Below are 26,921 nucleotides of genomic sequence, written 5' to 3'. Positions count from 1 at the left end.
GCAACCTCATGTACTCACTTCAGTGAAGGAAGCGACTCCTCCTGCTCATTGGTTTGTGCATGTGTGCAGCTATGCCCACTCCAGTGAAGTGATTAGGAATGTTTACTCATGTCAGAGCTCTGTATCAAACACACATAAAACTCCAGATCAGCCTACAATGCCTCATAAGTTCATGGTGTGAGGAAAAACAGCAGCACATCACATTTGAAAATGCAGTTTTCTCTGCAGCCATTATTATGGTTTAGACTGGCTCAGATTTCTTCAGTCTAAACTAATTTAGGCCCTTCCATGTGCACCGCCTAGCACTGAAATTCCTTATTTAGGTGATTAATAATAATAATAATAGTTTTAAAAATAGTCACAGCAGGTACTTTTACTCATATTTAATGCAGGCAATAAAACCTAAAAATATAACACTTTTATCAATACTGCACACACCCATCCCTCCCGACCAAACCCCACAGTTTATAAAAGCTATAGTAACAAAACTAAAGGCTTCAAAAGTGCATTATGACACAATCATTGCACACATGCCTATGGAAATAATACATCAATCAGGTCACAGAATGCTAGAATGTTTGGGGGCGGGGGCTTTGGCTATTCCTTGCATGTTAAATATATATGCTGACTAGGATTTTTTGACCATCTGTTAATGCATTCTACCATTCTATATCCTGGAATTGCAGGACTTGTTATATAAAGTAGTAAATATTCTACCTTTCAGATTTACAACTATTTCTATACATCTCCATTGAATTTTATAAAAGGCACTTGAGTTTGTACAAATTGGGTATAACTAGTGAAATGTGTGTTGTGAAAATTCAGTTCCCCAGATCCAGGAATTCACTGGTGCAGCAGAAAGACTGGGCCTATATTTCCCCAGCAGATTGCTGCATGAGGATTTAAGTGGGGTAACTTGTGCCGATTTGCATTCATTAACCCAGTGTTCAAACAGTCTTGTCCTCATCCAGTAGCCTTTTTCAAATCCAGTCCAGCTAACCTGTGCATGAAAACCTTTCTGTAAATGGCTTTCTGTTGCTAAATTGGAGGGGGGGGAGAGTTGGAGAGGTAGCATGCATGCACTATGTGCAAATAAATGTAAACCAACCATGTAGAAAAGATGGTGAAAAGAATCCAGTGAAAGTACAATTGTCAGGGGAGCTTTTAAGCAGACTATTCCCCACCTCCCACCCCAATTTATGCGCATAGCTAGCGACACCTTTATCTCCTGAGGTTTGTGCTAACTTTTTGCACTATGGATCCAATCGGCTCAACTAGGGTTGTTCCTAGTATATGTGCATGTGAATGGGGAAGTCTGATCTCCAGGCTACGCATCCATGTATGATGGGAGAAAAGCCTGGGAGAGTATTGTCTCTGCTTCTTTTTCTTCAATATCTTGGATAAAAGAGTTTCTTAAAAAAAAAAAAAAAAAAAGGAGCTGACCACACTCCTATATGTTATAAACCCTGGACTGTTAGTTCAAGAATTAGTACTGTTGTTCCATTCACAACCAGTTAGAACATTTCAAGCTATAAACAAAACTGAAGCCTTGTTACTATACTGTACATGGGAATTGTATTTTTTTTTTTTACTCAGTAGTCAAACCTGGGCTATGTGTTCCTTATTACACCCTACCCCTGCTTTCAAATGTGAAAATCTGAGACCATTCTCTCTGCAAAAAGTGTCATGCATTCTATTTTGGGCATCTCCACCAAGCTCTTTTGAGATGCATGTAATGATGTGCTTGATTCTGCTGTGGTGCCTCAGCTTCAGAGTCACTCTTCTCAAACAATAACTAACGGCTGTAACCTTGAACTACAGCAAGTGGAGGACAAATTGTATTTACCTGAGAGATCTATTTCACTGGTATGCGTTGGTAAAGAAATGGCTGGTAAAGGAAGGGTTAAAACCATGACACTTCTTCATGAAAGGGTTCAACATGAAGAGAATGCCAATGGAAGATAATCACAGGCATCAGTGAAAGTGGGTGGACAATTTGCCTCACAATGGCCTATTTAGCTCATTTAAATGCATCTCAGCCAAGTCATGGTTCCACTTTGAAGGAATTGTTCTAAGGTTTAACAGCAAACTTAGTTACTGCTTCATACATACAAACTGTAAGTCATTCAGTGTTAAAAATACTCTGCTTCGATTGTTGCTTCTTAGGCATCATCCAGCTAAGCATCTGAGTTCCCAAATCACAACCCAAGTTATGCCAGAGTATTTGAACTGAAGCTGATTCAATTGTTTTTCTGAAGCCCTGCAAATAACTGCCAGTGTTTTGCAGCAACAATACATCGATCATTTTCTTCTTTCCAAAGCAATGCAAGTGCTGAATCAGCTCTTTCCTTCATTACTGCTTTAACAGAAGGGTTAAATACCATTGGCTTCAGTGACATAAGAATTGAAGGCTGATGTAGTATAATAAACTAAAACAGAATTCCACCTCGTTCCTTTGCCTATTTAATATAATACACATAATTATTGTGGGTTAAATCCTTCAGCTCACACACTTTGTTAAGTCTTTGTTTAATTTTAATTGGGGGGTCACAATTTTTTTACGAGATCCAGTATTTACTAAATGACTAACGTGGGAACAAAAATATTGTCAAAGACTTTGATCACTAAGGAAGAAAGTCAACTATATATCCAGAAAGGCCAACTAAACTAGACAAAAATGTAAGGTGGTATCAAATGAGACACAAATAGCAGCCAGAAGGTTTGATCAATCCTGCAAACTAAACTAAACTGCAGCTCAACCAATTGGTAATTGAAATGTAACTATTACTGGGGAATTTTAGATCTTTGCATTAGAGTGAGATGCTTTTGAATATAGGACCATTCCAGAAATACATTTGCTGTCCATGTGAGCAATCCTGATTGCTTCTGGTGTACAACCAGTTATGCAGACAAATACAATGTGTGAACTGGCAGATGATGAATATAGTTGACAATAATTCATGTGATTGCCACAGGTGCAAAAACAAAATAAAATGCCACTACATTTATTAAAATTGCGTGGGATCATCTGGTTTATACATTACATTTGTCTGTGTGAGAGCATACTTAGAGATTGCTTGTGTCTTGTGAACTCTTCCTAATTCTCCTTAACATGTGATACTGAGGTGTTTAGAACTTTTAATGTTTCTCTCTACAAAATAGCATAGCACTTTCTTGCCATGTGCTACCAGTGTCTTTAATCCCAACTTCTTCACTTATTTTCTATACTCTAAATACTGTTGGATTTGCCTTTTCTGCAATTCTGATTTTCAGATATCCTTTTTCCTTCTTACATAGCAAAGCCGGCCTTTCCTTCCATTATCTCAGTCTGTCTCCATCTTGTGGCTGTCACTCTAGCAAATGATTGACTGCCAAGTTCACCTTAGGTCAGCGAGTATAATCATATTGTAAATAGCGCATCAGTCTCCCTGGAAGAGGCAAAGTGTCAATAAGAGAAATACGGCTCTTCCCAATCAGACTTCGAATTTTGATCCGGCAGAGGTGAGCAAGTGGCCTTGGTGGCTCTGGAAAAGAGAATATATGGTAGGGTAAGTGAGTGAGTAAGTAAGCAAAAAAACAATTTTATGCCGCTTTTGGGGGCCTGAAATAGTCACCAGAGAACGTTATGAATTTTTTTTTACAGAAGCAAATGTCTTCACTAATTAGTTTTTGAAGTTTCCAAACTTAAACCCTTCAATAAAAAAATCCAAGGGTGGTTTGCATAGTTTAGTCTCAGGCTCTCACTTTCCCCTGCCTCTTCTGGTGAAGGAGGAGTTTGAAAACTTTAGTTTCTATTTTAGATTACTCGGAATTATTTTAACTAACCTGCTTTGTATTTAATGCCAGCCCAGTCTTCATAACTGTCAATGTGCTCCTTGAGCCTGGAACAAAGTTGCACATTGCCCACATAATCCAGAAGAACATCGATAATAGGCCCAGCCCAACGACTCATCTCCGGAGTTGATACCATTTCACAAAACTGGGGGCAAAAATGAGATATACAAAATTTGTTATTGTAGGAGAACAGCAACAGACACCCCCGCCCATCCTTTCCCCAAATCCAAAGTAGACCGCTAGCAGGCAACCTGCAATAGAGGTGGTAGAAGGTCATGAACTTTACAGGGAGAGCTCTGATTTACAACAGATTCACCTGGTTGCCTTACAATCAAGATGCGGGAAAGCAGGTCTACATGTCATACAGAAAGATATCGCAGAATCCTTGACCCTATCATTTAAAGTTAGAGGTGGGGAGCATGCATTCTGAATGCTTGCATTTAGCATAAAGCTACAGGGCCTACAGGCAGAGGGCCTTCTCGGTAGTGGCGCCCCCCGTGGAATGCCCTCCCATCAGATGTCAAGGAGATAAACAACTATCTGACTTTTAGAAGACATCTGAAGGCAGCCCTGTTCGGGGAAGTTTTTAATGTTTGATGTTTTGTCGCTTTTTTTTATATTCTGTTGGGAGCCACCCAGAGTGGCTGGGGGAACCCAGGCAGATGAGTGGGGCATGCATGCATGCATGCATAAATAAATATTATTATTATTATTATTATTATTATTATTATTATTATTATTATTATTACCCATTCCTGCATGTAGCAAGCAAGTATACCGGGGAGAAATATTTAACTTGGCCCACTCTCTGATGTGTTTGTTTACATCATGATCAGAGCTTTCAAAACTATGACCACATATATCCTGAAGTGGCAAAATCTAGAATTCTACCACCTCAATTTGTGTGCTGTGCAGATCAACTCTAAAATGTGGCCCTTCGTGGGCGGCCTTTGACAGTGGCTGTAAGTTCCTGTATTGTATGTCTGGTCATAGGAAACTCTGAAATGCATAGCCTAAATAGCTTTTTGTTCTTCGCCCTTCACTCCATTCAGGAATGAGGAACTTGTGTCCCTCCACATGTTGTTTGATCCCAACCCACATCAGCCCTAGCCAGCAAGGCCAAAGGGAGCTGTAGTCCACCCACCTGGAATGCCTCAGGTTTCCCCATCCCTGTTTCTGCTGCATAGTGCTGACTCTATGATTTGCCCACATGCATTCATAATGGCTTCATAATGGAAAATGCAAGGCTGCAGAAAATCTGAACATTGCAGCTCTGCCTGGCACATTGCAGCACCCAACTCCAAACAAACCAGCATCATCATGACAAAATATTGTTCTAGATATTAAATTCCATATTAACAGAAGCATCTCCCAATAAGATTGCTCTGAAAGTAAAATAAGTATTCTGCAGATGTATGAAGTGTGATTCTGGAAGAAAACAAGAACAAATCGCGCTGCTGCTGCTGCTAACAGCTCTTATTTCACTCTCTGTGAAATAGTTTAAATGCCCTCTAGTGGCGTTCAGATAAATTACTTCTCAAGGTTACATCCTATATATATACAGTGGTACCTCGGGTTAAGAACTTACAGTGGTACCTCAGGTTTAGAGCTTAATTCGTTCTGGAGGTCTGTTCTTAACCTGAAACTGTTCTTAACCTGAGGTACCACTTTAGCTAATGGGGCCTCCTGCTGCCGCTGTGCGATTTCTGTTCTCATCCTGAAGCAAAGTTCTTAACCTGAGGTACTATTTCTGGGTTAGCGGAGTCTGTAACCTGAAGCGTCTGTAACCTGAAGTGTCTGTAACCCGAGGTACCACTGTACTAAGAGAGCAAACCCACCCCCCAAATGCCTATTTTACTTTAGCCCAAAACAGCAGGATTTATGCACCAGAGGGAAGTATCGGCAAGCTTCGGTAAGCCCCAGTGTTTGCAGAGGTACAAACAACTTCAGAAAATAGTGTCCTGGAAGAGGGCATGGCTAGCTGGTTGGAACTCTGAACAGTAATATTCCACACTGCAACATTCTGCTGCAGGCCCCACTTCTAAGACAGGCAACGTCTGATTTGGGTGTGTCCGAATGATGCACAATTGCACACCTGCAGATGGTGCCAAACCTGGAAGTAGCCCCAAAGTCACAAAAATGTCACAAAAAGGGAAGGGGCGGGCAGGGTGGAGTGGGCTGGGCTTACATGCTCTCCACCAATGTGTGCAGGGGTCTGGAACAGGACCTCCACACAAAACGAGGGTTGCCTGTATGCTATTAACATTACCCATTTCTCATTCATTCATTCATTCATTAATTTATTCATTCATTCATTCATTCATTGAATTTGTATGCTGCCCTTCTTCCTGAAGGAGTCGAGGGCAGCAAACCGTCCACATTTTTTAAAGAAAGAAAAATATATCTAAAACAGTTAAAACTTTATAAAAACAGTTCCAATTCAAAACATTATTTCAGCCACTGATCTCAGATTTCCCCCTGAACTTCAGCTACCAAATGCCTAGGTAAGCAGGAATAGTTTCCGCTTCCACCTCCCTGGGCATGTGATTATTTCCAGATGTTTTGGTCTTAGAAATTTCTTTACACTGCTTGGGACCTCACTTATCTCCATCGTAATCCTGTGAAGTTGGTAAGATTATTATTATTTATTAAATTCATTATACAGTGGTACCTCGGTTTAAGTACATAATTCGTTCCGGAGGTCTGTTCTTAACCTGAAACTGTTCTTAACCTGAAGCACCACTTTAGCTAATGGGGCCTCCTGCTGCCGCTGCGCTGCTGCTGCACGATTTCTATTCTCATCCTGAAGCAAAGTTCTTAACCCGAAGCACTATTTCTGGGTTAGCGGAGTCTGTAACCTGAAGCGTATGTAACCTGAGGTACCACTGTACCGCCCTTCATCCAGACATCACAGGGTGGGTTACAACATAAAAACGCAAAATGCACAAGATGGACAGATGTTGCATTCATTAAACGGAATTTCTTATTCAATAGGAAATATTGGTGGCTGACTCGAGAAATATATATATGAGCTATCTAATATGAGCCCATAAGAAGTTTCAAAAACATCTGACATCCAGTAGTTTGGGAGTTTTATCAAGTATCATTAACCTTTCTATGATGCCTTTTTTCCATAGGATTATGCTGTTCAGCCAATTACTCAGCTAGCTCTCTGCTGTATTGTTACCCAGACTGGTAATGGTTCTCTCGAATTTCAGAATGAGGCATTTCCCAGACCAACTTTACATACTTCAAACCAGCCTTCCCCATTCTACTGCCCTCCATATGTTTTGGACTGCAATTCCCATCATCCCTAACCATTACCCATGCAAGCTGGCGCTAATGGGAACTATAGTCCCAAACATGCAGAGGGCACTGGATTGAAGAAGGCTGCTTTAGAATGGAAAAGCTGGTGACTGGACCTGAAGCCTTTCCTAAGGAAAGGCCATAACCACAGCTCCTCCAAATGTCACAGAAAATACGAGCTAGTAAGGGTAGACTCACCTGTACAATGCTCTGCTCTTTATTCACCTGGGGATCATGATACCTGTCTCTCTTAGCTTCAATGGGAGGATGTGGGCCACACCCATACTGACATTTAAAGCAAGAGATGGCATCGCAGCCTAGATCCATCAGAAATTTCAGCAGAGAAAGATACTTCATCGAGAACATGATGGTAGCAGGGAAGGTCGTTGGGTGGGAAGCGACGTAGGCATCAATATTGGCTCCATAGTCAATAAGCAGCTTTATCATCTTCAAGCAGCCATGGCGGATGGAGATGAGCAGGGGGTTGATGAGGTCGACGTTGGGATTGGCCCCAGCCTCAAGCAGCAGCTGAGCAGCTTCAACGTTGTTGTTAAAAACAGAGAAGTAGAGGACAGTGGTGCGCCTGTCCTCGTAGAGCCGCGAGCGCTCAGGAGAGAGAGTGAAGTTCACGTCAAAGCCAGCCTCAACCAGCTCTTCCAAGACATCGTCGCGGTTGCATTCAGCTGCCAAATGCAGAGGGCTGATGCCACTGCGTTTGGTTCTAGTGCGGCTGGTGACCGGGAGCAGCATTTTCACAATCCTAGCAGAAATGAATCAAGGGCCAGACGTGAGCTTAAGCTTGCTTTTCCAACAAAGTTATTGCTTCTATAGCAGTATCTGGCTGTCCTGTTATGATAGGTGCTGCAGGCATATATAACAGCAGTGAAATCATCTTCCCTCCGATTGCTTAAGATTTATTAAGGCAAGGGGAGAGAGAGGGGGCCACAGCACCTGAGGAATGATCTTGAATGCTAAGGCTGGGTACGGGTGGTGTTTTTCCTTAGCCTTGAATACAAGGCTAAAATACATACGGATAAAAGCAACCAAAAGCCCAAAACTGTACAATGAAAAATTCTTATCATGCTCATCCAACACCACAACAGGAAGGACAAGTATTTCTCTGCGCCACTGAAAGATTAGCACCACAGCAGAGGCCAACTTAACTACCAAAGGCCTGGGTAAATAAGCAATGACAGCCTGGTCCTTTAAAGATCAACAGTGGAGGTCTACACGAGGTGCATTTCCAAGAGGAGATCGCTTCACAAATCAGGGCTACCACCGAAAAGGCCTGTTCTTGTGTAGCCAAACTCCATACCAACCTCGGATAACTTTACTGAATAAAACCAAGCTGTTCCACCCCAGCTTGCAACTCCCCTTTCTTCTGCTTTCAGTCCTTATATCCTGTGCTGTTCTTAAAGTGGCACTCTTTCTAAATGAGATCTATAAACTATATTGATATAGGCTGCCGTAGTGAATGGTTTCCCCCTGATATTTCTCCTTACATTGCATGAGCATCGTCATTGGTTTTTATGGGGTGAGGCATGTAATTTCACAATGTGGACTGAAACAGGTAAGCACCCAGTGCTCAAGAGTGGGATGGGCAGACAGGCAGCATGAGTGGTTCTATCAGAAACATTATTGAGCAAATCCATTTGAGACAGGCCTATGGCATGAAGAAGTTCAACATGTACAGTTAAAGTAGGGGAAAGGTCTAGGCAACAGCTGGAACAGGAACACTAGTGGAAAAGTCTTCGGAACAACAGCTACCAGCCTGCCTTGCATTATCCATGCTCTCGAGACATTATGCCCTCATCAGAAGAAAATAATCAAAGCCACAGGAGGAAATTCATGTGCAGATCATTTCTCAAAGCAGAAAGGCTGACCTCACCCAGCAGTGATGCTCCCTGGAAGGCGGGAAGCCTGGGTGCTGTTTAGCTGGCAAACATCCACCACTAACAAATGCTTTGTAATAGCCATAATAGCTGAAAAGTCACACACAGTGCCGAAATGAGAGTTTGCCAAGCACTAGCATTAGTCATCCTGGATTCTACTGGGATTTATTAACATTTAAGGGTTGAGATTATTCTGCTGCTCAAGCAAGCTTCTTAGAGCTGAGTTAAAGAGGAACTGCAGGCTTTTCCCCCCAGTTAGGGACCGATACCTTGTTGGACATAAAGAAGCATAACGTTTATGGGTATTAAAGAACCTAGTCAAATGCATCTCTGAAACAGAACAAGCCATGTTCTTCTGGATGTAAATCTAAACTAAATTATGGCAGGCAACTAGATGGGGTAGGATGGAAGGGTCAACTTCAAAGAACCTTCAGATTACCACCAATACGTATCCACCTGGTTTGTGAAGAAAGGTGCTTGTAAGGGGAGGTTGTTTTAATTAGTTGCTCCTTGTGCTGCTGTGGTGCAATTTTTTAAAGGAATGATCTAGTTCAGGGATGGGGAACCTGTGGCTCTCCAGATGTTGTTGGACTCCATCTCCCATTTACCTTCGCCAGCATGGCCAGTGGTTAGAGATAATGGGAGCTGAGGTCCAGCAACATCTGGACTTCATCCCTTGATCTGAAAGGAAATTCATGCAACTCTAAGAATAACAAGAGTATTACACCAACAAAGTCTAAGGAGAATCATTCCAGCATGACTGTCACTGCTATGTAAAGAATATACATAAGTTGCTTCTCAGTCGCTGGATGTTGGAGAGACAGATGGTTCAGTACATATCTTAAAAGCCAACACTATGCAAAAGCTTGGCCTACGGTATAGGTCAACCCCTTCCCCAAGACTTGCAGTGGATAATTATGAAATTAGAAAGCTAATCTATAGCCCTGAATAATGCCAAAACAAAATACAGTTTAAAAGGCATTTGTCAAGTAGACTATGCAAACACATCTTCCTCTGTAAACAGGAACTAGAAGTTGCAAACTTACATTCTCTTATTCAGGACTAATTCATACAGCTCTTCTCCCAAACTAGATTGCACTGTGCGTATGGTTCCTAAATCAGGGTTATCTGACTCATCCTTACAAACCATGGCTTGGCATAATTTAGCAGTGGCAATTTGTGCTTGTGAGGAAGTGCTATTCAGGCAATCGATTCAGCACTGCACAACACCAGCACAGAGTGATCATGTGAATAATCTCTTAGGAATTCCTAGTTATCATGACTGCCTGTCTGCTCCTTTTTAGTGTGATCCTGCTGTCGGATTTGCTTTTTAATATTCTTCTTCTCTCCCAGCTACATTGATAGGTTCATCACACTGTTCATCAGGTCCCACTCTTCTGAGTCTCATACTGCTAATAAAGAATGTAATAAATACTATATCTATTAATACTATATCTAGAAAGGAATAAATTCCAACCACTTCACAGCTACAAATATTCATGATTGTATGAGTTAAAGAATATGTGCCTAAGGTCATGGATTTGACAAGATACAGTTTCACATTAGCCTTCCAAACAGGGTGAGAGCATTAAGTACAATAAACAAACGCCAAGCAACAAGAGTTAAAAAAAATAGAAACGATCCCCTTGGCTTTTTTCATATTATGGAGGCTTCGTGTCCTGGCAGTGAGTCTGAATGCAGAATTCCTGCAGAATTATGTATTAAATCCACATGCTTACAAAGAGAGGTCACTGTGAAGAGTGTTGTTATTCAGAATACCAAAGGGATTAAAATGACTGGCCATGCGGGGGCAAAGTTTGCCACTTGGATAAATATTTTGTCCAAGCAGCTAAAGATGGGAAGCTCTTTAATACTTTCACCTCGAAACCTTTTAACAAGTGCTTGATCTTTAACTATTCAGAAACATTGGGTCTTCAACCTAATTCTGATCTCATGTATCAATGCAGTTTTACATTGACAGAGCTTTGCAAAGTAAAAGAATCTACTTTTTAAATTTTATTTTGGGCAGAGCGGAGTCCAATAACTTACTTGCAATGATTATGTTTGGTTATTACATTTCAACCAGCATCTCAACCACACATCAACCTGTGTGATTTTAGCAAGTGAAGTCTATGGATCTATTTATTTTGGATCATACATGACAGATAGCCACCCAACCTCTGCTTAAAACTTTCCATGGCAGCTTAGAAATATTTCAAACAAATAAAATAATAACCCCTCGAATCACAGAGGATAAACTGTGCATTAGATATGAGATTACTGGAAAGAAGATGATGGCAGAGAAAATGCCTTCTTAGAAGGCAACATGTCCCCAGTGCAAACTGAGACTATTCTAAACATAACAACTTGTTTTGGATCTTGTCTGTAGTACATTCATTGCTACCCAAATCCCCATGGTAACTGTGGATTCATATACACAAACTTATATGGTGTTTTGTTTTTTAAAAAGAACCCTGTTAACCTTTATGCAGAAATGCTCAAATCTGTCAACAACCCTCAGGAATAAAGTAACTTACTCATAATAGCCTCTTTTGGAGGCCACGTGAATAGGCAAGAGACCATTCTTGTTGGTTTTGTTAGCATCAGCTCCTTGGGACAGGAGAAACTCCACAATCTCCTCATGTCCATTTTTACAAGCTTCAAAAAGGGCAGACGCTTTGTCACTGGCCTGGGTATTGATGTCAGCACCTGCAAATGAAAAAAATATAAAGCAAGGCTCACTTTTGGAACATCTGGAAATCAACAGCATATGTCTCTATGCAGTGCCGGATTTATGTATAAGCTAAACAAGCTATAGCTTAGGGCCCCACTCTCTTGGGGCCCCAAAAACATTTAAAGGAAAATACACCTGGATGTACATTTTCAAAATATAAGATAAAAAACAATTGTATCTCACTATTAATATACTTCTTCTTAATTGTATTTCAGTTCAACAATTACTTTGATAAAATACATATTTTGTTATGTGCAAATGGCTTTCGATACCTATTAGGTCCATAAATTACCATATAGCCTATATTCAACACAAAAAACAGTGACAATTTGTTGTTGAGAAATGACAGCTGGACATATAAAGGGCCCCATTACCTTCAGTAGCTTAGGGCCCCATCAAACCTAAATCCGGCCCTGTCTCTATGCCTGAAATTTAGGTAACAAAAGAGGGCCTTAAGATGTGTATATGCCAATGAAGTGGCACAAACCACATAAGTGCTGGGTTTTCATCGAACACACAGGATTCTTGTATTCAGGCATCATGCTTATTGCAATGAAGGTTGCAATGACATGCCCTTTGGAGGAGGGGGCCGTGACACAATGAAGTTAGCAGGCATTATGATCAGGGCTCCATATCTCCATCAGAAGTAGATTTCTAGGGGTGTGCATTCTAAAACAAACTAGCAATTAGAGAAAGGAGTCTTGCTCATTTCCCCCTACGTACTTATAAAAATGAATGGGAATTCAAACAAATGAGATCTGAATGGAGGGGGGCATTTGGTTCACATTAGCTTCAGTTGTTTCTATTGGGATGAAAAATGGAAACTGTCTGGGACAGCCTGTCCAGCTCAGAGAAAGATTACAAGGAGAAAAAGCAGTGGAAAATATACAGTGGTTTTTATAAAATCATGAGTTTTTGTACTATTTCTCTGAAATTTGTCAGGTCAGATCCTTTTAGCTACATCTCCTATTCGAAGCAATGGTCAGCTTAAAGGACGTCCTTTTAAATTAAGCATCAAGCCCTTTCCCCACCTGTCTGAAATGTGGCAAGGGTGATGCTTTGAATGAATAGTAGAATTCCTGAAGAGGCTATGTTATTTGGATGAAAAACACTGGCATCTTTCTGGCAACAAAAGACTCACTAGGTCTTGCCTTGAAATCAATTGTGGAATCATGAATGGAAATAATTCAGAGTAACCTGAATTAGTTATGAAAACAAATGAAAAGCAAATGAAAGAATAGCAGAACAAATGGAACTTCTGAGAACAAAATACAGTGTGGTGTAGTGGTTAAGAGCGGTAGTCTCGTAATCTGGGGAGCCAGGTTCGATTCCCCGCTCCTCCACATGCAGCTGCTGGGTGACTTTGGGCCAGTCACACTTCTCTGAAGTCTCTCAGCCTCACTCACCTCACAGAGTGTTTGTTGTGGGGGAGGAAGGGAAAGGAGAATGTTAGCCGCTTTGAGACTCCTGAAGGGGAGTGAAAGGCGGGATATCAAATCCAAACTCTTCTTCTTCTTCTTCTACTACAGTGGAGTAATTAAAAGTTTAAAAACTTGCACACCCTCTACAAATTACTTGATCTATACCTTCACACTCAGTGTAAAATGAGACTGGATGTACCCACTGCTTCCCTTTGCTACACAAATTCTCTCTCTGTTATGTGTATTAGATGAATACACATAACACGAACAAGCCATTCTATAATGTCTATTCAGACATATGTGTCTCTGACTTCAGTGGGGGTTACTCCTAGGGCTGCCATAAGTCAGGAATTTCCTGGACATATCTGGGAAGTGTTGATTCTTTAGCAAATTTCAAAAAGAAAAATAGCTCCAAAACTTTGGCCAAAAAAAGAGAGAGAAAAGCTCCGCAACTGTTGTGTCCAGATTTTCACTTTTTGAAATATGGCAACTCTACTTACTCCTAGGTAAGTGTTTGCGGAATTTCAACCTTAGTCCCGTACTAGGAAATTATAATGTGCCAGAATTCTATTTGCTTGATTACAAAAAATATCCACACTTAGTTTGGGAGTAAGTTCCACTGAACAGGGTGAGATTTGCTTCCAAACAGACATGCGTAGGAATCGGTTGTGCAAGTGTCTGCCAAAGGAAAACTTGCTCCTTTGTGGCAAAGTCTTTCCATTGCATTTGAAACTTTAATGTACTTACAACTTTAACTAGCAACACAACTGCAAAGCCCAACATGGGGATACAACTAAATGAGGGAGAGAAACGGAATCTTTATTTTATGACAAGCACTGTGCATTGTACAGATGCAATAAAGTTATTATAGGGGTTCTCAGAGGAGCTTTAAAAGCTTGGGATAGTAGTGCAGTTTTATTGTATATTCTTGTTGCGATTATTATTTTTTGTTCATAATTGACCATGGGAAATGAAAACCAAGCTCAGACACTCTTCAATTTCCCCTTGACCTTTCAGATACTGAACTTGTGATTCGTCAATGACAACGTTCAGTTGCATATGCTCTAACTGCCCCTCTTTACCAGGGACAACCGCCTCATTGTTGGACCTGTCTCTGGTAAAGCACTGTTTTTATTCTGTCCCCCTTTTTTTGCCTCTTGGAGAAATGCTACGTCTCTGTAAGATAGAACTGAGAGGAGGACAAATAGGACCTGAAACTAAAGTTGGCCATGTATTTTCATATATGAAGAGTCCTCCTACTCTAAGAAGCTCACGTAAAGCACCACACAGAGCGTTTTTTCATTTTTCTTTGCCAACAGGCACCCAACATTCCATGGTTAATGAGTATGATAAATCCTAATTTGGTGTTTCATCCCTTTAAGGCTTAAAATAAATTCCTGTACTTCTGTATCCTCGGGGGATGGACTAAAACTTGGAGATCAAGGTTCAAATCTCTACTGATCCAGGAAGCTCACTGGGTGAAGGGCTTGACACGTGTGGGGAATTGTGTGCACTCCTTTGAACGCCTGAGAGAAAAGGCAGGACATCAATGTGAATCATCATCTTTGAGTAGATTCAAGTATGGGTCTTTCAATCACCTCAGAATCTCCCACTAAAAATCTGGAAAAGGTTCAGCCTTCTTTGTACTATACTTTATGAAAGTGTGGGAAACCAATGCACAATAAGCTACCTCCGACAAGAGCTTGTAGAAATTAGAATTTCAGCTGTCTTCCTTTGCAAGACTGCCGTATAGGATGAATGAAAAGCAAACCCAAAATTATGAACTGGCCGCTGAAAAACCCAACACACAAAATCAATAGATGGTTCTGCATATCTCAGCCGCTGCACATGAAATGCTCCTGCTTCTGCAATACTGCTTACCGCACTTGGCAAGGTATCGCAAGGCTTCTAAGTGGCCACTCTCAGCTGCCACGAAAAAGGAAGTGAGCCCGTAGGAATTTGTGCTTTCGACCTTGGCACCTCCTTTGACCAAAAGGTCTATTATTTCCAAGTCATTCCGAGCGACAGCTTCGTGGAGGGCAGTCCACCCCCGATTGCAGCGATGGTTCGCGTCAGCATTGTACTCCAATAGCACCTGTACAGCTTCGGCATTCCTGCGTTCACAGGCTGTGGTGACAAAAAAGAAAAGAAAGTTTAGGTTTCCGTATCTGGGCCTCAAAAACAAGTTTCATTTGGGACAATTTCACCAAGATGTTGCTCATTGTCCAAGAAAGGCCTCGTTTTATTCCAGGTATATTTTCTCCTGCATTCTTAAAATGAATTCATAGATTTCAGTTTGCTTTTTGGGGTACAAGAGGATTGTTTTCCAAATGTTTCCCCCCACAAACATGCAAAATAAACATTCAAGATTGTGGCATTGCTTCAGATAAAACAAGTCCTTATTTATCTGCTTATAAAAAAATATGTACACACCACTTTCAGCCCCTCCCAAAGTGATGAACTTGCAACTCTGATGAATATCCATATATCAAGGATATAAAATGACTCCCTCTCCCATTGATTTCATTATCTCAAATCTCTGTTGTATAGAGTTTCCCTATCTTCTTTCCTGCTCTGAAAATGACAGCAGCCTACTAACCACATGGCAGGGATGGTATATTTAGCCTCTTCCTCATCACAAGGCAATTTCAGGGAAGGGTACAATTAAAACACAGAAAGGATAAAGCAAATTACAAGAATAAAAAAGATTAACAAAGCAGCAACCAGTAGAATAGCAACCATAACAAACCCAGACAAGGCACAAATACCTTGAGAAAGTCTGAGCAAACAAATAGAGAGGCTACATTAAGCAATGTGTTTGAACACTGAATATGTAAGTTTATGTCTAAAGTCAATGGTGAGAACAAACACCATTATATGTACTGCTGGATAAGTGTTTAAAGCTCATAACACTGGGTCAAGTTAATCAGTTTTGTTGACTTAATTGAGCTAAATAATTTTAATTGAATTTTGAATAAATGTACAATTAATTGTTACTGTTTAGAATTTTGTTGTGTTATTATCTTCTTTAGCGTGTCGTGCAAACCACTATTCTGAATAATAATAGTTTATTATATTATTATAATTTATTGTTGTTATTAGAATATTACTACTACTACTACTAACTAATGCTTTTTATAAGGTAGGGGACACTAGGGATAAGTTTATGCCACCAAGTGGGAAGCGGCCCAAAAACGTTTGGGAACCACTGAACAACTTAGACTTTGGCCTGATCCAGCAGAACTCTTTTTATCTTCTTATTTCAAGAGCAGCTTGAAATAAGAGCACGGCCAGATATGCTCACCAGCACCCACTAACAGAGGAGAAGAATCCCTAGGGGACACTTTGCCCAGTGCCTTCTCAAACCTGGAACCAGCCCTGATTTCTGAACTACCGCGGGCTGGGGTAGCAGTGGCGGGCAGTGGCCCAGGCCCAGTTTTTTATGGAGCCGTCACATGCCTGTGGACACTGCAGCAGCATGACAGCATATGATGTCACGATGTTGTGCATGGCGCGCTGGGCACCCACTGTTGGGGGTCCAAGTTGGCACACACTGTTTCCAACTAGAAAAGTAGTCTACTCGTGGGCACTCAAGACCTATGAGAATCAAGCAGCTTACCTTTATAAAGTGGGGTCTCCCTTGCTTTGTTTGCAATATCAGGTTCTGCTCCAGCCTGCAGCAATAAACGGACACACTCAAGATTCCCTCTATTTGTTGCTAAGTAGAGCGCCGTTTCCTCCTGAAGCGTACGCTGATCAAGTAGCCCAGGATAAGCTATGGAGAAAGCGTTGATCCATATTTAGTGAGGCGTGTAATGTACACAGATTATTCTCACATCAGACACTGTGCTCAATAGTGTCAAACTTTTATGTGATAGCTAACCACCCACATACAACTTGTCTCACTCTTTCGTCAGGGTTAAAAAAATTCTTGCTCCAATTGTGACAGAATACATTTTCAGAGTAAGTTTAGGAAGTCTGATCGCCTGAGTTCACCACCCTCTCCTGCCATTGTTATTGGTGACGTTTTTGGTACACAGTATTCCCATTAAAAGCCACCACAGGAGCTTGTTGCCATTCAAACTGTGGTGGGGCAGGAAGAGTTTAGAGGACATGCAGAAAGAAACCTTCAGCACATGCCAAGAGAACTCTCCATAAAACAGCTACCAGGATGTTTAATTTGGGTAACATGCGCTCTTGCTTGATATGCATGATCCACTGGGATGGGGGTGAGGGGCAGAAGATACGGTGAAAATGCTATTTATAATCAATACATTAGCCTTTAACCTTTGGTGGGGGGGGGATGCGTATAATCATGAAATTCCTTGCATGTAGAAAAATAGGCTGAATAAGCAAGCTTGCATCTTTCAGGGAGTGATATGACTCAATGGGTTACTCTATACCCTGTGATGGTTTTGTGGTTTGATCTTATCAGTTCTTTTTTTCCTGATACTTGCATTTATACAGCAGTTTCAAGCAGCGCTCTTGTCCATAGTAAGCAGCCTCGTGGAGGGGCAACCATCCATCTTTGTTAGGCTGTGCAAGGTTTTTCCCCGACTGCATCATTTTAAGAAGTGCGTTTTCATCTCCTCTCTGGATTGCTGACACCACAGGATCCAGCACTCTTTTAAAACAAAGTTGAAAACTCGTCACTTTTTGCAGGGTTGCTTCTGACATTTGCAATGGCATGGCAGCACTATCCATGCCCTGGCTGTGAAACCATCCCACTATGGTGGTTGAAATTATGGGGCTGTTCCCCCACCCCCTTGAAGTCACTCGTATTTTATGTGGCTGACTAAACTATACAGAATCCCAAGCAAACTCTCCCACCCACCTGCAAGCCAGCAAACACAGAGGGCTATATATTCCAAAAGCAACTGAGAACAGATCCCTGTGTCCCTATTTTCATGCTCTTTAGTGCATTGGCTCTCCCATTTTGCACACTGAAGGCACGCATGGCAACACAGCTAAAAATAATCCCAGTCAGCTTTGTTTACTATTTTGACATGGGAACTGGTTGATCTAACTAAATCGCTAGACAAGTATCCTGTTTCCGCTGAGTCAGTCACTCCAGTGCAACGGAGAGAGTCCTAAAAGATGGGGTTAGAAAGGGACGCTTTCAAGATCAGCAGGCCTCCGGGGTGGGTGGAAGAGGTGGGAGGGAGAAGGGCAGGCAGGGAGAGGGAACGGGGAAAGTCAGTCCCTTTTCCCTCGGCCAGTTATGCAAACTCCTTAGAAGACATAAAATGATGCTACCTCTGTCACCACATGCCTATCCCCCCCCCCAAACCCTTTCTAGCTGTCTAGTCAAGCCAAGCACACGACAACAAATGTAGCCTAATAATGAAAAAAAGAACAGGAAAGAAAGTAAGGAGGACTTACTCCGGCTGGGGTGTTTTAAACAGGCTGCCATCGTACCTCCGTCTGACCCCTGAACTGGCTGCTTGATTCTGTGCTGATCGCCTGGAGTGATGACGGCACGAATGAAATAATGAAAAATACTCCGAATAAGAAAAGCAGGTCATGTCTCGGGTTGCTTAGCGGTGGGCCTGGGGGCTGAGAAAGCCACTGAAGGAGACAGTATCCAGTGGACCTGCAGCCCCCTCTGGGTCTTTAAACAAAGGCAGGCTTGTTCTGGCTCAGCTGCTCTCTCGGTTCTGGATTATTTTTGGCCTTCACAGTGTCAGGGGATTCAAATGACCATATAAGACAACAGGGGAGATGAATCCCTCCATCACCACCCAACAGGCAGAGAAAGAGTTTGAGGGCCTTCTTCGCTTCAGGGAGAAGGATGGCTGGATAGTTTTTGTTGTGAAACAGCTGTGGGAATGAAAGCTTTGCAAGAAACTTTCAGATCAAGACCAAGAAGAGATCGCTGGGGTTGCCAGGTCCAAACAAGATGGCCTGCTATATCTTTCAGAATTGCAGAATTACATTGAAGACACAATTTCACCAGATGCGTAAGTGTGTGAAGTGAGCTTCATGGCTGAGTGGGGATTTGAACCCTAGACTCCACTCTAACCACTACCCCACAACCCCACACCAGCTGTGACCATTGTACCACGCTGTGGCAGATCTACAGTGAAGGGAGAGGTTGCGCTTGGTGGAGCTCTGTTTTAAAAGCCTTTTTAAAAAGTGGTTTTCCTTTCCAATCATATAAAAGGCAGGACATAATCAACAGAGGAACAGGAATATTAAAATATAACTTGATAAAATATGAAACACAGTGGGAGGCGCTAGTTAGCCTTTTCCTAGGTCATTAGATAAAAACATCAGACAAGAGAAAAGATGAAAGAGAGTTTGTGCCCTCCTCCAAAAACTTGTAATACATGATCTTAATACGGTCTGATGAAGTCTTTCCTTTAAGGAGGAGGGGTAAATGCATATTGCTTTGAATTTATTAGATCTTAGCATGACATTGATCTCTATCAGCATAATATATTATGAATATATCAAGCACTTCCTAAGCCATATGCAACTCAAGAATGGACTTGCATTGAACTTTGCAAATCTGGAAAACAGAGTACCCCCCACAACTGCTCAAATGACTTTGCTACACTTTCCTGGGTCATGCTGCTCCTAATTTTGCAACTGCCAAGTTAGCTAATTTTAAAATAATCGTGTTTACTGTGGTCAGTGGGGATTTCCCCGAAGGGTGATTTCATACATCTATGCAATTGCTACTATGAGCCAGTCATCTGACCCAGTTTGTAAACTAACACGGTGAAGTAACACATAAACATAAAGTATTGCACAAGAAAAACTAAAGTGCCCCATTTATTCTGATGATCACTGGGATGGCTCAAGTCAGCAAGATATATGTTTTGTTTTTTAAAAAAGTTCCAGAGTTGGGTCAAATATACTTTTTGGCAGTGGAAACAGACATATGTAACAGTTTTAAGCAGCAGTGACATAAGGATGTTCAGACACACGTGGAAAAAACTATTCTCAAATGTGACATTTTCTGTTATATCTCACCCAAAGTTTAACCAAGAGGGCAGGACTGGGTCCAACAGTTAGTTTCACTGGGAAAAAGTTATATCAATGAATAATTTCATCTTAACCAGTAGCTGCTGTTGTATGCTCATTGCATACATGTAAGTTCTAGTTGCACTTTCGTTTTACTCTGTAATGCTAAGATGAATAAGTTCTACTGCTCTGAAGGGTCATATTGCATACATCTAAGCTCCAACTGAACCATCTCAGGCTGCAATTTGTGTATTCCATTCTGAAGGAAAAGCAGCTATGGAGGGCTTCAATCTGGATCATGCTTGAAAGTGTGAGCCAGACAGCAGGTTCATGCACTGTTTTTCATTGAAAATGAAGTGGCACTCTAAAAGCACACTTTTTTTTTTAAAAAAAAATGTGTTTAATGTAATGTAGTTTAGTCCTGTGTATTCAGTCAAATAGTTTTTACCAGAAGATTCAAATAGCAATTTGAGGGCTTGGCAGCTAATCAATATTTCGCTCAGTTCCAAAATCTGACATTTAAAACACCACCAACACATTTCTGCCTTTCTCTTCCTCCAAGGATTTCAGACAAATGTAAGACGTATCCTGCTGCATCAGGAAAATGCTCCATCTAGTCTAGCATCCTGTTTTCAATGGCCCACCAGGTGCCTGTAGAAAACCCTCAAGTAGGAGATGAGCAGAAGAGCCCTCTCCCCTCCTGTGGTTTCCAGCAACTGATATTCAGAAGCATTGTTGCTTCCAACTGTGAAGGCAGAGTATAACCATTGTGGTTCATAGCCATGAATAGCATTATCCTCCAAAGATTTATCTAATGCTCTTTCAAGGCCATCCAAGTTGGCGGCCATCACTTCTTCTTGCAGGAGCAAATTCCAGAGTTTAACTAGGTACCGTGTGAAATATTTTCTTTTGCCAGTATGCAGCTTCACTGGATATGTTCCTAAGTCCTCGTGTTTTGCAAGAGAGAGAAAACCTGTTTCCCTGCCAACTTTCTCCAAATGCATCGTTGTATAAACTTCCATGGTGTCCCCTGTTACTCCCCTTTCCTCACAGGGGGCTGGCTCCACCCCCTTGATAATTTTGGTTCACCTTTTCTGGAACTTTCCCAACTATAGAATGTGCTTTCTGGGGATATTGCGAGGTGTCTTTCTGGACTATCTCCAGCCCGGTTACTAGTCAGGGCAGGACTCGCGTAGCCTCAGAGCGGCAACCGTATCAGGCAACAGAGCCAGAGTTAACATCTAACCTACCTATAACAGAGTAATCACAGAAGCACTAACACAAATGTTTAGGACTGGGGTGCAGGACATGCAGTGAGTTTACAGTGGGGTGTTTTTTGTGGGGTTTTTTCTTTTTCTTTCCTTGCTTCCTTACCTTTGCCAAGGGTAAAGGTAGAAATTCTGGCAGTAAGGGTCGTTGTGGGTCGGCGTGGTTGTCTTCTGTGTAGCTGTTTGTTCTGCAGGGTCTTCTGTCAGGCTTTGCTGGATGGCCAACTCAATGAGCTCATCTTCGCTCATACTGCTATAGAGGCTGTAGTCCTCATGTCCTAGAGCTCCCGTCTGAGAATTCCTGGCCACCGTGACCTGTGTTGCCATCTTCCCTGTTAAGTCGGAAAGAGACGGCTCCAAACACCTGGAATGTACAGAAATGAGACTTAGGTTGTGTCCAGATGGGGGCGGCAAACAGGCCATGTGGACCTGATATTCCTGTGCGCATGACTTGCAGGAGATCGATCGCACACTCCCTTCCCCCCCGCCCAGTCGTGGTTGTCCATTGAAGCTTCACTACTTGCCATCTACATCAGTGGATGGAGCTTCACAAAATGTTTCTGGGCTGCGTGATGCTGTTGCTTTGTCCTGCCCTCTGTCACTCCTCCCTTTCCTTTCCTTTCCCTTTCCTTTCCCTTTCCTTTTCCTTTCCTTTTCAAAAATTGATTAATTAATTAATTTTACAATTTTCAATTTTATACATTTCAATAATTTTATAATCATTTTTACATTTCAAAACTTGACTTCTTTCCCCCTCTTTCCTTAAATTTATTTTTAGTATTTTCTGCATCTCCAAATTAACTTAATTTACTCATTTATTCATCTACTTTAAATATAAACTTATAAAACTGCAGGATATTACAATAAACCTGCCAATGTTCTGTTTACAATTTATTCGTACATATTCAATAAACCATTTTCATTCTTTTATTAAAAATTTGCTATCTTGATTTCGTTATTTTTCTGGTATGTTTTGCCATTTCTGCATATTCCATAAGTTTTTGTATCCATTCTTCTTTTGCTGGGACTTCTTTCCATTTTGCGGCAAGTAACATTCTTGCCACTGTAGTCTCATACATGAATAAATTTCTATATAGTTTGGGTAGTTCTGTCCCTATAATTCCCTCTCATTTTCCATTCTGGGCATCCATGCAGGTACAATAAGTTTGCAAGAGCATAAGAGCAAAGGTTATAAAAATTGTCCACAAGGGAGGAAATGGAGGGTTGTGCTGGCTGCTTTCCTTCAACGTAACCCCACTTTCCACACACACATGGAAGTCTGGTCATATATAAATTGGGGTTGGAGAGGTGACGCCTTATAGAATCACATTGTAGAGTTGGAAGGGACCCTATGGGTCATCTAGCTCAACCCCCTGCGATGCAGAAATATGCAGCTGTCCCATGTGGGGATCGAACCTGCAACCTTGGCGTTATGAGTACCACACTCTGACCAACTGAGCTTTAATAAAGCAGCCTTTCAAGGAGCAACTCTCCTTCGTCTTCGCTCACAAAGCTTTGCCGTTTTGCGCAATTTTCTTTTTGCCCTCACTTCTAGGAGCAAAATAAAACTGAGGGTGAGGTAGGACTTTTTTTTAATCACAGAAAGCTGATTATTCCCAGTAGTTGGTGTTAAGTTTCAGGCCACTATATGCTTTTTTGCAAAACCAAAAAGAGACTCTTGCTAGAGTTGTCACGTACCAGCTCTCCCCTCCTACCTCCCAGATCCTCCTTTCCTGAGTTGTGTCACCCTTTAAAAATACTCTATTAGAGATCAAGTTGCAACTTGACATTTGCCAAGTATTTCATATGACACATAAAGGAAAATAAACAGCTCTCAGGAGGTCACTGTGTGAGGAGGAGCATTGCAGGGAAGAACATTTCCTTCAGGAGGGCACAGCGTGAAACACAATGGGTGTTTGTGACAGTACTAAGACAACTGTCTGAATATGCTGGAAGAGGGTTCAAAGTCCTGTACATACATACACACATACCATGGCAGCCATTTTGTTTTCTAAGCTTCTGAGGTCAATATACTGACTGTTCACAATGAGGTAAAGCTGAGCTCACACTGAATTTTTAAGTCAACTCCCGTTGCCTGAGGTACTGTCCAAATTTCACCCTCTCTGCTCTTAGCATATAAGCCAGGCTTCCTCATCCTTGGCCCTCCAGATGTTTTTGGCCTACAACTCCCATGATCCCTAGCTAGCAGGATCAGTGGTCCGGGATGATGGGAATTGTAGTCTCAAAACATCTGGAGGGCCGAGGTTGAGGAAGCCTGATATAAGCCAGCTAACCAGTTTGATACAAACTGGCCACTGGCTCACAGACAGAAAGAAGTGATTGCTAGGAACAGTTCCACCATGGAGCTGCCAGATCCCAGGAGGCTCTTACCTTCCACCTGACGGCCATTTCACACATTACCCTGAGGGAAACCTGAGTATACCCAAGAGACAGCTGCCGCCATCATGGTTCCCCTGTGGAGTGTATGCATATGGCACACGCGTCTGCAACATTGGACACAGCATTTTCATCTAAAGTTGTACTGTAGTGTGTAAGGCAACCCCAAGGCAGACATTGGTGCAACAACTTCAGGGAAGTTTGCCAGATCTGCATTTTCACACTTGCATTTGCCTATCTCTGAACACATATCTAGACTTCCCCAATCCCATGTCTTGCTGTGGAACAGAAGAGAGAGGAATCAGTCAAATTATTGGGATTCGCTTCCTCAACTCAGCAACCTGCCTCACGGCCACGTGCTAAGTGCAAGGCCTTACTGGTGCTTCTATCAGCTGTAGGGTTGCCATGTGTCCGGGATTTCCCAGAAATGTTGGGGGTGCTGTCCCCCCAAACATCCAGGAGGATTTTTGTATTTTGGATTAAATATCCGGGTTTGGGGGTTTTATTTTATCATTATTTTTTAATGTTTGAGGTTTTTTAAATATTTTTTTGTGGGGAACACACATGCTCAGAAGGTGCTGTGCCCCAGAACAGAAAGCACACATCAGGTGGCCTGGAGCAGCCTGCCGGGGGTCGCGCTAAGTCTGGTGTTGTTCCTGGCTGCCACCAGGCCTTGCACATCAGAGAGGTCTCCTGGTGGCTCCTGGTGACTACAGCCTTTTTTTATATTCTCCAGGCCACCTGCTCAATTACATGGGAAGAGAGGCTGGATTACAGCTACTGGCCATGCCCTTTATCAGCATGTGGCTGCTGGTCCTTCCCCCTTACCTATGTATATCAGGTGGAATGTGAGAAGGGTCTCTCCACATGAGCAGCTGTAGTAGACATGTAAGGCTCAGGAAACCTGGGTTCTGATTAGCAGTACAAAGCCTACATCAGCCTTCATCAACCTGGTGCTCTCTTGGACTGCAACTCACATCAGCTCCAGGCAGCATGGGGAATGGTCAAAGGTGACCAACAGTCCAGTAATCTTTGGGTCATGGGAGCTCCATTGCATTGCATGGACACACACACACACACACACACAGCTACCACAACTAGAATGTCTTCTGTGTCCACATACCCTCCAATATCCAGAGTCTCAAAGCCAGGACGCATGTCTTCCTGTCTGTACATGAGTCACGTGACCCATGAGCGATCATGGAGCCCCCAAGACGCACTGTGGAGGGGGCGTGTTCTCATGGCATCCAAAAACATGTGTCTTGGGATGCCACGCAAGATTGTGGCCCTGTAAAAAGCGCTTTTCGGGGTGAGATCTCGGTGCAAAATCTCACGAGAACACAGTGACCAAAATAGCCACTGTGTGCTCATGGGGAGGGGGATATGATGGCCTTTTCTTCTGGGACGCTTACAGGGTATATGTTCATTTCAACCAAAGGATTAAATGTGCAAATATATTTACAATAATGAAATGCATTTCAGAGGAAGGGGGTGCAGATTGGCCACCTTTAAATTCTTTCTTCTTGCCCTGTTGTTGTTGTTGTTGTTGAAATGTTTTTCTTGGTTCAGCTCACCAGCTGCTTTTGTACAGTGGGAATCTCCAGGTGTGTTGACCACAATTGCCCGTTGCAATATCTGTATATTTCCAGCCACCCAAATCCTAAACACGTAAAATGGAACTTGCGGACCTTGAGAGTTAATATTTTTAGATCAGCTACATAGGATGTAGGTCAGGCAAATATATTTTGGGCACAACGATTACTGCAATCTGCTAAAGCACAGGGAACCAAGTTTCCAGATGATGAAACATTTCTGAGTAAATGAATCCCGCCAGTCCCCAGCTGTCTGGATACATCAAACTGTTTATGAAGCTGCCTTGGCACATCTTGGATGCCAACGACAACACTTCCATGCAGTCGGTCCGCTCACCCACCCCCATATCTGTTATACTTTAGTCCTTACCATAAGCACCTAAGAAGAGTCTACTGGATCAGGCCAGTTGGCCAACTAGCCCGCCATCCTGTTCTAACAGTTGCCAACCACATGCTTATATGGGAACCCACAAGCAAGTTGTGAGCACAGAAGCACTCATTCCTCCTGCAGTTTCCAGCAACTGGTATTCAGGAACATAATGCCTCCAACTGTGAAGAGCAAAGCCATCATCGCTAGCAGCCATTGATAGTCTTTTCCTCCATGACTTTGTCTAATCCAAAATTGATAGCCATCATTGCCTCCTGTGGAAGCAAGTTCCGTCGTTTAACTATGTGCTGCAGAAAGAAGTGCTTTTTAAATCTGTCCTGAATCTCCTAAAATTCAGCATTCATACCACTTGGCATCCATCATCACAATTGTTGTATCTTGCCATAGCCATGGAAATAACAGAAACAATCTGGATGAAAGAAATGGTAACTTAAGATGGCTTTAGCATTTCCCTGTAGGGTCTGTTGAAAGATCAGGCACTACAGACATTCAGATTCCTCTTCTAATATCAATCACTTCTGCATATAATATTTCAGAAGTAAAGACATCAAAACATTCCTTTTGAATGGATGCATATGGTGTGGTGGAGGAGTGATAAATTACATATTTACATTTTAGTGAACCACTTAGGATGCAAAGTAAATTCTGTTTAAAAAGTCTTTTGTCTTCCAAGATTTCGTATGTGTAAGTCATTTCCCATAGTTAATTTAATGCATTCCTACATTTGGAGAAAGGAACGGTTATGCACATTGTAAGCAAATTACAGGTTCTGCACCCAACCAATACATTCAAAGCATGCATAACTGCATTACCTTATAGCTTCTGTAGCTAACAAAGTTTACCCCGAAGTGATTTTCCTTGGTGAACTCTTAATTCAGAAAATCCCCTTTCGGGTGCATCTCTCTCCCGTCTCTGTGTGTAGATAAACTGCAGAGCAGCTCTGAACTCTCTCCCTCTTTGAAGTGCGGAGTTTATTTCTGGATCACCCCATGATCGACGATTACAAGCCAAAATATAAGTTGCTCTGAATCTCAGATTTCCTGTGTGAAGTCTGTGGCAAAGCGACTTCTCCCCCTCTCAAGTTTTCTCTCTGCAGCGTTATAATCTGTAGAACTTCGCT

At 42.0% G+C, this 26,921-nt stretch overlaps 1 protein-coding gene across 1 annotated transcript; it reads right to left on the bottom strand.

The window, feature by feature from the left end:
- Nucleotides 1-368: 368 nt before the first annotated feature.
- ASB2 (ankyrin repeat and SOCS box containing 2) lies at nucleotides 369-26,921 on the bottom strand. The gene is made up of 10 exons (XM_028717011.2): nucleotides 26,614-26,921; nucleotides 21,531-21,788; nucleotides 18,570-18,650; nucleotides 17,645-17,811; nucleotides 16,807-16,962; nucleotides 15,069-15,314; nucleotides 11,570-11,741; nucleotides 7,339-7,900; nucleotides 3,826-3,979; nucleotides 369-3,524 (listed from the first exon to the last, which is right to left on the bottom strand). The coding sequence occupies exons 2-10, from the start codon at nucleotides 21,749-21,751 to the stop codon at nucleotides 3,388-3,390; spliced, it is 1,896 nt and encodes a 631-aa protein (XP_028572844.2). The 5' UTR covers nucleotides 21,752-21,788; nucleotides 26,614-26,921; the 3' UTR covers nucleotides 369-3,387.

Source organism: Podarcis muralis, chromosome 1 (assembly GCF_964188315.1).
Source record: "Podarcis muralis chromosome 1, rPodMur119.hap1.1, whole genome shotgun sequence".
Taxonomy (NCBI): Eukaryota; Metazoa; Chordata; class Lepidosauria; order Squamata; family Lacertidae; genus Podarcis; species Podarcis muralis.
The sequence above is the reverse complement of the archived record's forward strand: the minus strand, read 5'-3'. Positions and strand labels throughout refer to the sequence as shown.

Excerpts from the sequence above, each read along its gene's own strand:
- ASB2 (XM_028717011.2), bottom strand. The coding sequence starts at position 21,751 with ATGGCAACACAGGTCACGGTGGCCAGGAATTCTCAGACGGGAGCTCTA. Across the intron at positions 16,963-17,644 it reads CTTGAAACTGCTGTATAAAT|CTTATCCTGGGCTACTTGAT; the intron begins GCAAGTATCAGG and ends CTTTCTCCATAG. Across the intron at positions 3,525-3,825 it reads TGGCATTAAATACAAAGCAG|AGCCACCAAGGCCACTTGCT; the intron begins GTTAGTTAAAAT and ends TCTCTTTTCCAG.